Genomic DNA, 13,973 nt, shown 5'->3' with positions numbered 1-13,973 from the left:
TGCACATGGAATTTGTCCATTTCTGTTTTCAGTTTTGTTGAGCAAAAATAGAACTAACCCTTTTCATGGTTTGTCAGTCTCTGAATGCAGGCATCGGAAAGAGGGAGGATAGTTAGTTCTGGAATTTTTGAAGGATTATAGTGGTGGCCTGGCTGTTACCTACGCCTTGGCTTTAAAAGATATTGGAAACTCAAATTTGTGTTGCTAGTAATTATTGCTATGATGATTGATATATCACTGTTATATTAGTCCTTCAAATCATACATGCTTTTCATAGTTGTGATTAGACGTTTCATTTTGCTTAACATGGTCTAGCTGAAACTATAGGATTGGATTTATGTTTTTAATGAATAGACCAGTAATGATACATAAAGTGACATTTAATGTAAAAGTAAAATGAGAGAAGTTACTGGTTTTTAATAATTCACTAGAATATATTTTATATGCTTTTTTCAAAAGGAAAGCTTCAATTTATTTTTATGAATAGAGTTACATCTCCCTCTTTTGGAAAATCAAGGCATGACCTCTTTCGAAGACAAGGCTTTGTTATTTGATACAAGCCCTCTCTTTTTGTCTGTCTGTCTATCCATCTACCTAAACATGGACTGACTGGTACTGCTCTCTTTTTTCCAGTAATATTTAAACAATATTAATCAACCAGCACCAACAAAATAAAATATTATACCATTTAAAAACTCTCAGTTTAGGAAATATGTACTGAATATTAGCAATAAAGGAGCTGTGCAAATATTTATTGTGATTTCAGAAGGACTGGTATTATCAATGCAATTATCCAGCTTTTTAAATTACTAGTGTTCAGAATAGGATTTCATTAAGCATGTGGAGCTTATACAAGACAAGAAGTTCCCACATGCAGCTTTTAAGGTACGATTGTGTACCTTGTTTCCAAAAGCCAACTAGTGAAATCCTTGTATTACTGGAATAAACTTATTTAACCATCTATTTTCAGTAAAGGAGTTTCCCATAAAGTGTGTAGTTATTCAGAGAAATTACTTTTTATATAAATAGCAATATTTAAATCACTTTTAAAAAATAGTCTAGCTAATGAATCAAACATGTCTGATAAAAAATAAACTGGTGTTCAGATGGTATATCATCGTGAAATTAAACGTGGTATTCAAGATAATGCTTCTATTTGTGAATCTGCTTCCCTTCTAACTTTCTTTCACAGTCTAACAGGAAGTTTATATATCCAGGGATGTTTGAAGTAGAAAACACATGAAAATAGAAGTATAATTTTGACCATTTATCACTTTGGAATAATCTCACTTTAAAAAATGCAGATTTGGGGAGAGGGGAGTCATACAGATATTAATACTGTAGATCAGGACATCGATAAACATTTTTTTTTTAAAAAAAAACATCTGAGTTATTTCTAGAGGATTTGGATGATCATAAACTGCAGAATGGCTGGCTGGGGAATTCTGGGAGTTGAAGTCCACATATCTTAAAGTTGCCAAGGTTGAATAACACTTTTTAGACATTTTTTTTAGTATTATTTTAGGAAGGCTAATATTGTTTAAAAGCATGAATATGATTTTGAATTTTATACCAACAATTTGGAATATATCATTTTCATGGACAATTATGGATTTATTAAGCATGGCATTAAACAACAACAATAAAAAAATATTGTTTTGTGCTCCGGATTTGCAGAACTGGATTGATGATAAAGGTTCACCCACTGCTTCTGAACTAGTTTTTGATCAAAATAAAGTCTGGTCTGTATCATTCTATGTTCTTAAAACTGTTTAATGTCTGAGTTCCTCTCAATATACCCTGCTCCTTTTATTTTTCTGTTATTTGTTTTCTTCTATTGTTTTGTTTTGTTTTGTTTTCTGTAAATTAAGGAGTAAATTGCTTTCATATACAGAAAAAAGAGTGCAAACTGGATATTGTGTTAGGTTTACAATAATACGTTCATAACCTGAGTTCATGGATTTGGAAATCCTTCACATTTATAGCAATTTTATTGAACAGTTGCTTCTCTTTTCTTTATTAATTATATCTCTGATGCAGTTTTTGATGCTAAGCTGTTTTCAAAAGATTATCCATTATATCATCAGTTACAATGAGTGAGGATTGGTTTGGTCATAATGCAGACCTAGGTACTCCAGTATCTCATTCCCTCCCTCCCTCCCTCCCTTCCTTTCCTGCTTCCAAGTCTGCATGAAAGTTATGTGTAAAATGCCTCTCAAAATATTGAATGGCTATATAACAAAAGACTTCAGTATCTTGCACACTATTTTGCTATCCCCATAATTTTCAGAAACAAGAATCAATTATGTAAAACAATAACAATTGGGGATATGCATGAAATGGAAAATGTGTTTTGTTTCCAGTACAGAACTAAACTCAGTGTTGCAGTGTTTGTGTTCAGTTGGAACAAAACTCAAAATATTTGTGTTTTGACCATAGGAAATATGGGAGAAACAATGAGAATATGGGAGAATATGGGACTGCTGCTTTTTTTTTTTTTTGCTTTGTTTTTTGTACCATATGGCCACAAGAATTTGCCAGATTGAAACCCTGGCTAAAAGCTATTTACCACTGAAACTGCAGAATATTTGACCAAGGGGATATTTTTTTAAAAAATGTTTGAAAACATTAAAATAAATTTACATAGGAAACAATGCTAATATAAATATGTTGTCTCATCCACTGAAAGATATGTTTAGAGTAGGATGTGTTATCAAAAGAGTTTGCTCATTTCTTATCAGAAGAAAAGAGACCTTTTAAAATTAAAAAAAAATAAAACCATTGGATTGTTATATCTCTTGGCTGCTATTTGTGTTTAATTTCTTTTTGTACTGTTTTAATTGTTTAACTGTTTTTATGATTGTTAGCTGCCCACAGTCCCTGGTTTGAGATGGGTGGCTCTATAAATTGAATAAATAAATAAATGCTCATTGTCACTCAAACAACAGTTTAGGACAAAGGGAGCAGCTAATCCCTTTAACATTCTTTTCAATTATCACTTCTCTTCTGAGAAGTTTTCTGAATACTCTGATTAAAAAAAAAGAAATCAACAGATTTGACATTCTTTTTCTTTTTTTGCAACCTACCTCCTAGGTGTAAGCCCAGCAAAAAACAACTATGTTGTTGTTTGCTGATGTTTTTGTTTGCACATGTAACGGCAAAGAAAGAAAGAACACAAATGATTGATTGTGCTTCTTCATTGCATGATGTATGATTACCAATACAACACAGATAGAAGAAAATGCACAGAATGTACACACACCAAATAGAATATTTGCATTTTCCCATGCTCTCTGAAGCCTTGTGTGGCTCAGAGTGGTAAGCGGCAGTACTGCAGCCGAAACTCTCCCCATGACCTGAGTTCGATCACAGCGGAAGCTGGATTCTCAGGTAGCCGGCTCAGGTTGACTCAGCCTTCCATCCTTCCGTGGTCGGTAAAATGAGTTTGGGGAATTGCTAAGGAAGGTGTCATGAGTAAGGATGGCGAGCAGGGGGCTCTCACCCAGACTGTCAAGCGCATGCGTAGCACTGAGGAACTGTTCAGCCATTCAAAGAGACACAGATCGGGACCGCCTTAACCTTTGGGGTTTATATGGCTGGGTTTTCCCACGCTTTCTCAGTTTGTTAGGATTCTTGTTAAGTACTACTAATAAATATTAGAGACCAAGTCCTCACCTCAGTGTGTTTCCTGGTAATCAGGACAGAAGGTGATGACTGGGGAAGGCAATGGCAAACCACCCGCTCTATAGTCTGCCAAAAAAACATAGTGAAAGCGGCATCCCCTCAAAGGGTCAGATATGACTCGGTGCTTGCACAGGGGACCTTTCACCTTTTCATGCCCTCTGAAGCAAGTATCAATAGGACACTGAGTACATATGCACAATAAAGTTAATATATCAGAAAAGTGTATCTTTGCACAGCATAACACATATGCAATCCATCCATAAATCCAACTCTGAGTTTCCCAAGGCATATAATAATAATAATAATAATAATAATAATAATAATAATAATAATAATAATGTTATAGGCAAGTTGTTAAAGTTTTCTTATTCTTATCACCATGTGCATGACTGCTTCTTTTCTCCCAATATTCTCACAGCTGCCTTTCCAGTTAAACTAATAACAGAAATGTGACTGCTTATGTAGTGTCCAAGCAAGGAGGAAAAAAAGTTTGACAAAAAGCAGCGCAATCATAAGTCACAAAACAGTCGAATTATATACTCAGAGTGTCAGAACACTCAAAACAGTGATGCTCATTGTTCCTGGTTTGTGTCATGATCAGAACAGTAGAACACAGCCATTTGGAGTTCTGAATGTTTTATGATCAAAAAGTTTGGACAGCCTTGTAAGAGCTGTAGCTAGTTATGCAAAACAGGAGAAGTGGATATATGAATCCACCCAATTTGTACTATATATGCATCTTATAAGTTTTTTTCCTGAGGAAACTTTGGAAAGTTTCATTAATTTCCAGATTAGAATATTCATATTTAATAATAATTTCTTAGTTTTGTTAACACATTTAAAATGGACTGCCATGCTTGAATAAAAATATTGAATAGGTCCAGAAATATTGATCTCTGCATTTTTCTCTATGATCTCATATACATTCAGGCATCTCTGCATGTGTATGTGCCTGCACAACTATTGGGAAAGAGGGGGAGGGAGAGGCACATATTCCTAAGGATTTGATCTGGTTGTTTGCTTTTGGCCCTTTTCATTTATTTCATTTATTTTCCTTATTTTTTCATTCATCACTATGACATTCTCTGTTCTAAGTTTACTTCTATTTGTCCCTTGTTTTGGCTGCAACTTTGGAAATGTGATCATGGGGAATTAAAATTGATCAGAAGAGTTCTACAGCCCCTTTTGCTAGATAGGAATCTTCTTTGTCTTGTTTAGCTTTCTCCGTCCACATATCAAAATGCACATTTGAATAAATGTGCAATAACTGAACAGAGAAATTGAAGAATTGTTTACTGCTATCTGCCCTCCTGAAGAGATTGGCTGGCTACCAGTGCCAAAGCAATTTCAAAATGTCTTTGGCAAAAACTCTTGTCCAGGCCTCTGGACTAAATTCAATAGCCAAAAGTAAGACAAGATACAAAGAGGATGACCCAGATTGCTAGATAGGACAACCAGTATCCCTTCCTTTTGTAGCTTCAGAATTCCAACTTTGCAATTTGCATTTCTTACTTTTAGTGGTTTCAAGGGTACTGGCTCTGAACATGCTATGCAAAGCCTGGAATGGCTCTTCTGATAATGTAATGTGGTATAAGAAAAAAATGTGCTCTCATGGATTGACAGCTGGTTAAAGAATGGTAAATATTAATAAATTGACATTTAAAAAATTGAAGAAATATGCAAAGTATAGTCTTGCAAAAACTATTGCAGGAATCTGTGCTTTTTAATGTTTATAAATGACTTGTTCTTAGGGGTGAACAGTGGCCAAGTAGGCTGATGATATCAAATCATTCAGGATAATAAAATCAGAACAGTTTTGTGAAGAGTTCTAATACATTCTTGAAAGTAAGTGAATAAGCGTTACCGATGCCAATATTGCAATATTACAATTGTAAAGTGAAGCTCACTGGCTCTAAAACTCCAAACTTTACATATACAGTATATCAGTGGGATCTGAGCTGAAAGTGACGGATCAGAAAAGTATTTTGGAGTCATGATGGATAGCTCAATGAAAATGTCAACCAACTGTGCAGCTGCCATAAACAAGCAAATTTGATGCTTGGAATCATTGGGAATTGAAAATAAAGCTATGACTATAGTATAAATGTATATAAATCCATTGTAAGACTGCACTTGGGATAGTATGAATAGTTCTGGACATCCTAATGGAGACCTGTTAAAAATGCAACACACACACACACAAATATTAGGATATTGTTTAAAAGTAAAGCTTGTGCAGCTAACATTTTAACTTGCTGCAAAGGTGAGCATAGAGAAACATACTTTAGATGTGTATAAAAATCATGCATAGCATGGAAAAGTGAGAGTAGACCAAATATTTTTTTTAATCCAACTGAAGTAAATGTAAGGCAATTTAGGAGAGAAAAAAGAAGTATTTCTTTGTGCCTCTCATAGTTAAACTGTAGAATTTACAGCTGTCAATTGTGGTAATAGCCTTCATTTCTGATTCAAAAGGAAATTTACATAAATCAATCTATCAGCAGTTGCTACTTTTAGTGGCTTCTGAATGCAAAGAGACATAGCTTAAATATCAACTACAATGGGGCAAGCATTTATTTTTTCATGAAATTTATCTCCTGCCCCAATAAAAAACTCAATTAATACATCATATTAATTGATAAAACATAATCATAGCCTATGAAATCTCTAAACTCTAGGCAAAAAGTAGCAGCAGCCCAATTATATAATGCTCTATGCCCCCAAAGCGTGACAAAAGAGACCTGTCACCCAATGCTTGATGGAATAGAACTAGCATCTTCTGTTAACTCTCAAAGGTTAACAAAGCACCATCCTGATCTCAGGCACCATGCAGTTCCATAAAGCTGGGCAGCTATTGAACAGACAGCTTCCAAACACTGATTCTCTTAACACATTTGATTGTGTAGGGCAGGGGAATTGGCAGTGTACCTTCTTGTATCACATGCACAGGACAAGAATACTCCACTTGGAAGACAGGATCCAAGCCATAGAAGACTTCTTCAACTCGGTCTCATTAATATGATACATCACTCTGAACTGATCAATGACTTATTTCAGTGGTTTGGCACAAGTAGGGAAAGAAACATATAATATAAGGAAAAGAAAGTAATGGCTAGGGGCTTGACTTTTACTCTTTACCAGTATCTATTGGACCCACTTCTTCAGGAAGGAATTTAAAGTATAGCGCTGTGCTCTCACTCCCAGCTCATGCAAGCAATCTAGAGGAGTACCATGGTTGATGATGCAGTACACTGCTGAGAGGATAAGTAGAACCACTGCACTCTCTTCATCCACACTACTCCTTCAAGACTGATTACTCTTTTAAATGAATGCTATTCCCCACTGAATACCATTTTCTCAATGACTGCTACATTCACCTTTATTGACATTTTGTATTGCCTGTTACTTTCTCCACTGATTGATCAGGAACTTCTTTCACAATTTCACAGATACTCTATCAGTACTGTTTATTGTTTTAAAGACTATTTTCCCTTTGAATACCATTTTCTCATTTTTTCTTCTTCTTTTTCATTGCCACTTCCCAGTGACACATTGTCACTGTATTGTCCCTCAGTAATTTTTAAACAATTTCTTTGATACATGTGTGAGTCAGCATTTTTGAGATCTATATTTTCTCTGGGATGGATACCTTTTAAACACTCACATGTATATCAGTTTTTCTTTTTTTCTGGAACATTTGTAAAATATATAATAATTAACATACGTAGTACAATAATTGAGGAGCATCATAATCTTAGAAACGGGTATGGGATGACTGTCTGTTTGCAAATTACATTGAGTAGAAAGATAATGGGATAAACCAAGACAGCCCATAGTCAACTGATGAAGTGAGGTGCAGCTCACAAAAGCTTATGCCTTTAATAAAATATGTTAGTCAGAAAAGGTGCTACTAGACACCTTCTGATTTTTGGCTACCATAGAATTTCCTCCTTCAACATCATACTTCCTGAGTATGCTAATCTCATTATCCACTTCCAGCCTCTTATTTTACCCTTAAAAGTGGGTGATTAAACAAGTCAACTGAAGTTAAAAAAAGAAACTGGTAACACTGAGTAGTAACAGCTTAAACTACCAGTTAAAAACAAGGAATTTAATTTAAATTCCCACAAATAAGACATGCATAGCCATATTATAACTAATATATTTTTAAAAAAATGAGGGAAATGATTTTTTTTAAAAAAACTGTACCACTAATTATTTTATCTATTTGTATGCTGTGCCTTAATTAACTACATGCTTTTGAACCATTCTTAGTATGAAGCTATTTGCAAGCAAATGTTAGCAAGTATGACTTTTAAGCAAATGAGTAAAATACAACTAGACATCAGAGACTATCATGATAAATACTGTTTGAGTGGAACAGCTTTAATATAAATATGCAAATACCAGAGGCTGGCTATTTGCAAGGACAGTATATAAGACACTATTATCTCTATCTCTGTAATTTATAATATTCCATTAAGCTTATATTTCAGTGAGACACTAGATTTTATGAATTGGTAATGCAAAGTGTGCTGAGTATTCAGGAAGCACATGAAACATTTGGCTCCATATAAAGAACTAGAATCACAAGGCTATGGGCAGACACCTTTTTACCACACCTGCTGAGTTCTTTTTCTGCTGAAAAACATAATTTTGTTGTTTATTCATTCAGTCGCTTCCGACTCTTCGTGACTTCATGGACCAGCCCACGCCAGAGCTTCCTGTCGGTCGTCAACACCCCCAGCTCCCCCAGGGACGAGTCCGTCACCTCTAGAATATCATCCATCCACCTTGCCCTTGGTTGGCCCCTCTTCCTTTTGCCCTCCACTCTTCCTAGCATCAGCATCTTCTCCAGGGTGTCCTGTCTTCTCATTGTGTGGCCAAAGTATTTCAGTTTTGCCTTGAATATCATTCCCTCAAGTGAGCAGTCTGGCTTTATTTCCTGGAGGATGGACTGGTTTGATCTTCTGGCAGTTCAAGGCACTCTCAGAATTTTCCTCCAACACCACAGTTCAAAAGCATCGATCTTCCTTCTCTCAGCCTTCCTTATGGTCCAGCTCTCGCAGCCATATGTTACTACGGGGAACACCATTGCTTTAACTATGCGGACCTTTGTTGTCAGTGTGATGTCTCTGCTCTTAACTATTTTATTGAGATTTGTCATTGCTCTTCTCCCAAGGATTAAACGTCTTCTGATTTCCTGACTGCAGTCAGCATCTGCAGTAATCTTCGCACCTAGAAATACAAAGTCTTTCACTGCTTCTACATTTTCTCCCTCTATTTGCCAGTTATCGATCAAGCTGGTTGCCATAATCTTGGTTTTTTTGAGGTTTAGTTGCAAGCCAGCTTTTGCACTTTCTTCTTTCACCTTCATCATAAGGCTCCTCAGTTCCTCTTCGCTTTCAGCCATCAAAGTGGTATCATCTGCATATCTGAGATTGTTAATGTTTCTTCCAGTGATTTTAACTCCAGCCTTGGATTCCTCAACCCCAGCATGTCGCATGATGTGTTCTGTGTACAAGTTGAATAGGTAGGGTGAGAGTATACAGCCCTGCCGTACTCCTTTCCCAATCTTAAACCAGTCCGTTGTTCCATGGTCTGTTCTTACTGTTGCTACTTGGTCGTTATACAGATTCTTCATGAGGCAGACAAGATGACTTGGTATCCCCATACCGCTAAGAACTTGCCACAATTTGTTATGGTCCACACAGTCAAAGGCTTTAGAATAGTCAATAAAACAGAAATAGATGTTTTTCTGAAACTCCCTGGCTTTTTCCATTATCCAGCGGATATTGGCAATTTGGTCCCGAGTTCCTCTGCCTTTTCTAAACCCAGCTTGGACATCTGGCAATTCCCGCTTTAGTTCTTGTTCAGGAGAAGTAGATGAAGGATGCAGAGAGGAGGAAGAACTTCAAGTTCCCAACACTTGGCAATGCTAGCAAAGCCATCTGGGGTGCAAAGTAAAGGAAATTTTATATCCACTTTTTTAAGGAGGTTATACTAGACCTAAAACTACAGTTGTGAATTTACTGTATAAACATGAAAAAGGTCAGATTGTAGACACTTTCATTTTTAACTATATAACACCTTAAGTGGCAATTTATCTATTGTATTTTAATAAAGGACTCTTTTTGATCTGTATTATTTAAGCTATAAATATCTGGGGAAAATAAAAGTTATAACAGACTCACTCTTTCTATAAAATATTTCTCTATCTTGCCTGTAATGTTTGAAAAGGTAAGTTAAAAAGGTTTACTTCAGCTTATTAAACTTTACTTTTGTTGTACTGTAGTCAAGCTTGGTTAGAAGCTGATGTTAAGTTCTCAACATTCATCATAAAGTTCTTAGTATTTTGTCAAGTTCTCAGAGGCAGGGTCAGTTGGGGAAAGCGGGAACCTAACAGATCAGGAAGAAAGGAACACATAGAAAAAATTCCCTCCAAATTTAATAGTCACTTTGACTTAGCTTAAGGATATTACCTACATGAGTTTGATTGTTAGTTTTAGATTTTATTCTGAGTTAATTATAAATATTATAGTTGCTTTCAGATATAAAAGAAGAAAATACTTAATATGGCAGGTTTAGACCTCTTTCACTTAGTGGTTCATTTAACAGTTGGTTTGGAGATAGGTTTTGAATTGCTGTCTTGCCAATTTCTTTTTACCTTCTGTTTCTTCACTGAGGGTGTGACATTAACTTCTAGGATATTTGAATATCTGGTTAAATCAGTTTTTTCCTTCCACCCACACAATATGCCTTGTGCCACTGGCTGCCGCACAATCCCAAACCATAATAGAGCTATCTCCGTGTTTAACAGCTGGCAAGGTATTCTTCCTTCAAATACTTTTTTTTTTCTCAAATGTATCTTGTGTGACTGTAGAACAACAGTTCAGTTATTAATTCATTGATGCAAAGCACTTTGTCCCAAAAGTTTCAAGCTTATCAAGATTTTATTTTGCATATTTTACTTTTGTGATGAGGTTGAAGAAAAAAATAATATTTCAGACAACTTTCCCATGGTGAAGAAGATATTAGTTCTGTCTTATCAAGCTTTCAACATGAACGGGGCAATGTAGCAGACACTTTTAGAGTGAAGTTGAACTTTATCAGAGTATTAGTGTTTATCATCTATTCTCGTAATTTTGGTTGAATATCAGCTTTCTTTCATGATTTCTGTCTGTGTGATTTTCTAATCAAGAGCAGTATTCTAAACTGAGAATTAGTAAATAAGCTACCCTGCACATTGAAATTCTAATTATAGCTAGAATTAGGTATCATGGCTGCAGCTCAAATCAGCATTACATTGTCTTCTAACAATTTTCAGTAGTGTGGAACCCATCACAGCCTTTGCTTTATGGCTTTCTCACACCATATTATTTGTTCCTGATTGTGTGTATGTGGGTTGGTTGTGGTGGGGAATAACTTGCATCATAAATATTTTCAACTGTAAAATACTAGAGTACCAAGAAAAAGAGTACTGTACATGTGGGATTGATATTTATAATAGCAGCTACATCTCATATATACTTCCAATCCTAAATTAATTTCCATTGTTTCTCTTCGTATTTGGATTTTTCTAGTTGGTGATAAGAACCAAAACTGGAGAGGTTCTTTATCGCATTTCTCCTTGGGCTAGATACGTAGTTCGTGAGGGTACCAATGTGAATTATGACTGGATATACTGGGAGCCATCAACCCCATATATAGTAAGTTATTAAACAAACTAATCTTTTAATACATTTAAAATTGGATATTTTTATACATGTCAGTGGGCTTCTTTCTTAAAGCTTGCAAAATCTTATAGATTTGTATGTAGAATATGTTTATTAGAAGAGCAAACTATGTGCATTTCCTATTAATATAAATTATTTAATATAAGGCACATATACTGTACATCTCTACTTGCAAATGTAGTAAACATATTTTCTATGTTTATCAACCAGAGGTAGTTCCTGGTTGACCTTATTAGTGCTCAGAAATTCAGGTGAGTCAGATCTAGTTAATATTCAGATGGGAGACCTTCAGGTTGCAGGTTAGTTTTTTAAAAATCCCAGAAGAAAGCAATGGGAAATTACTTCTGTACTATTGCCAAGAAAGCTGCATGGATTTGTTCATTACATTTCCAGGAACTAAGTTCAATTGAAGGAAGCTTTAATGAGTGTTCCCTTGCTTCATTATATCAGCTGGTAGAAGGTGCATGCTTAAAAGTTTAATGCTGCCTGTAGCAAACTGTGGAAGAAGTGTTTTCCTGCCATATCTGGAATATAATCCTGTTTGAAAGTTAAATACTGATGAATCCACAGAGATGGTGGTGTCACTTCTTTTTCTTCATAAATGAAGGCACATAGTATCTCAATACAATCTTGCATTCCCAGTCTTCCTCCACAACAGGATAACAGATGCTGCTGAAGGGCTTAGGGCAACTGAAGAACCTATAGGGAACATTAAAGTGAGTGAGTTTTAATTACTGTGATTATTCTGAAAATCTAGATTTCCAGGAGTCCACTCAAAGTACTTTAAATGTATTTTATTCATTATTTATATGCAGTATAATATAGACTACAAAAGGAAAACACTTTCTTTTCAAAATTAAATTTATAACAGTACACAAAGCATCTGCACCTATTTTTCCCTTTCAAAACCAAATAAAAATTGTCAAGTCTACTTAAACCTTTCTGTGATTTGCTGTCAGCCTTTAATCTTACAAACTGTGAACTTTCACATCTCAAAAACATTCCATATTTCAGTAATTCAGTCCTGTATGATAAGCAATACTGATTTATGCAAGATGCATGCAATTACAACTCGATTAGCAGTCAAGAGATTTGTTATTAATTTTGGATGTTCTTTCTACGATATTCCTCCTAATGGGCTCAGTAAATTAATCTTTGATTTATTGATAGGAAAGAAAGATGAGAACTGAGGACTGGGATGCAGTGAAGTGGAGAGGACAGTATAACACATTCAATGGATAATGTTTTTAATATGAATAGTAAGGGAACTGATAAACTTTAAAATATGCCCTTGTTTTCAAACTGTCCTCCCAGGAACCTAGGATTTCCCTAGAAACATTCCTTGATGAGAAAAACAATAATGATAGAGAATGCCATTATCATTCTTCTACAGTGTAAAACAGAATTGTGTATATACTGCAGGGCTGTTCTTTCTCTCCAAGTGAATGATGAGATCTAATATCTTGTGATTATTAAAAATAGAAGTTTGCTTGCAAATTGTTTGGTACTATGAATTTTCTGACCAGAGGAATTTTAATAGGGTATCCACAGATAAATTGCTGACTTTTTTTTAAACATGAAGAATCTAAGAGGCCAACTTACATTCTACCCTTGCAATATCGTCTGGCTGCAGATAGAGGCAGGGATATCTGCAGTGACAATCACTGAGTTCAAAAGGATGGTTGCAACCAGACAATCAAAGACCCGACCCTTTTTAATATTTGCCGCAAGCATGTAAAAAGGGGCAGAATTTTGCCCAATTGTGCCTACTACATTTTTGAAACAAGTGACCATTATCTGTGGATGTCCCTGGCTTGAATTTTGTCCCATGGGAACTTTGGAAAAATGAATTTGTACACACTAAGTCTCAAAAATGAAATAAGATCCCTTCCAACTTCAAAACATTTATGATTTGCTCCATAACTTTTGTGTTTATATAAATTTGAATTTGATGGTTTAGATTTTAACATCACTTCCATGCTTGTTTAATAAAACTAACAGCTTTCATATTTTTATTCTTATTTTTTTTTTCTCCTATCTTATGTAGTGGAAACATCCCATCCCTAAGAAACCCAAAAGTTTAAGAATCTATGAATCTCATGTGGGAATTGCTTCCCCTGAAGGGAAAATAGCTTCATATAAAAACTTTACACACAATGTGCTTCCAAAAATCAAAGATCTTGGTAAGTAATATCTGTGGCTTCTTTTGAGATAAAATTTTAATAAACCCTGTGTTTTTGTTAGAAAGTTCATTTCAAATGTCTGTGGATTGTCTCCATGTTGATTTTTAATGCATGACAACAATGTATTTTAGTGTATAGTACACACATTTTTTTTTAAAAGCTGCTAGAGTCAACATGCTGTTTTGTAATATATTTATGTAAACAGCCACATCCAGAAATAAATTGCTAGTTCAATTTATTAATCTAAGTACATGTAATTTACAGCATCTGTGAGTAGCCATGCTATTGTGGATCAAATAGTGCTTTTTTTTTCCTTGTTAGAGAGAACTTGAAACATTTCAAACAAACATTTCTAAAAGTCTGGGTTTGT

General features: G+C 35.1%; 1 protein-coding gene across 3 annotated transcripts in view; it reads left to right on the top strand.

The window, feature by feature from the left end:
• Positions 1-13,973, top strand: part of GBE1 (1,4-alpha-glucan branching enzyme 1) — a 160,499-nt gene that overhangs the window by 49,756 nt on the left and 96,770 nt on the right. For all 3 annotated transcript variants that reach the window (XM_063305491.1, XM_063305492.1, XM_063305493.1), the window contains 2 exons: positions 11,268-11,393; positions 13,468-13,603. In XM_063305491.1, coding sequence (XP_063161561.1) covers positions 11,268-11,393; positions 13,468-13,603 — 262 coding nt within the window. The remainder of the gene's footprint in view (positions 1-11,267; positions 11,394-13,467; positions 13,604-13,973) is intronic.

Source organism: Candoia aspera, chromosome 5 (assembly GCF_035149785.1).
Source record: "Candoia aspera isolate rCanAsp1 chromosome 5, rCanAsp1.hap2, whole genome shotgun sequence".
NCBI lineage: Eukaryota > Metazoa > Chordata > Lepidosauria > Squamata > Boidae > Candoia > Candoia aspera.
The sequence above is the reverse complement of the archived record's forward strand: the minus strand, read 5'-3'. Positions and strand labels throughout refer to the sequence as shown.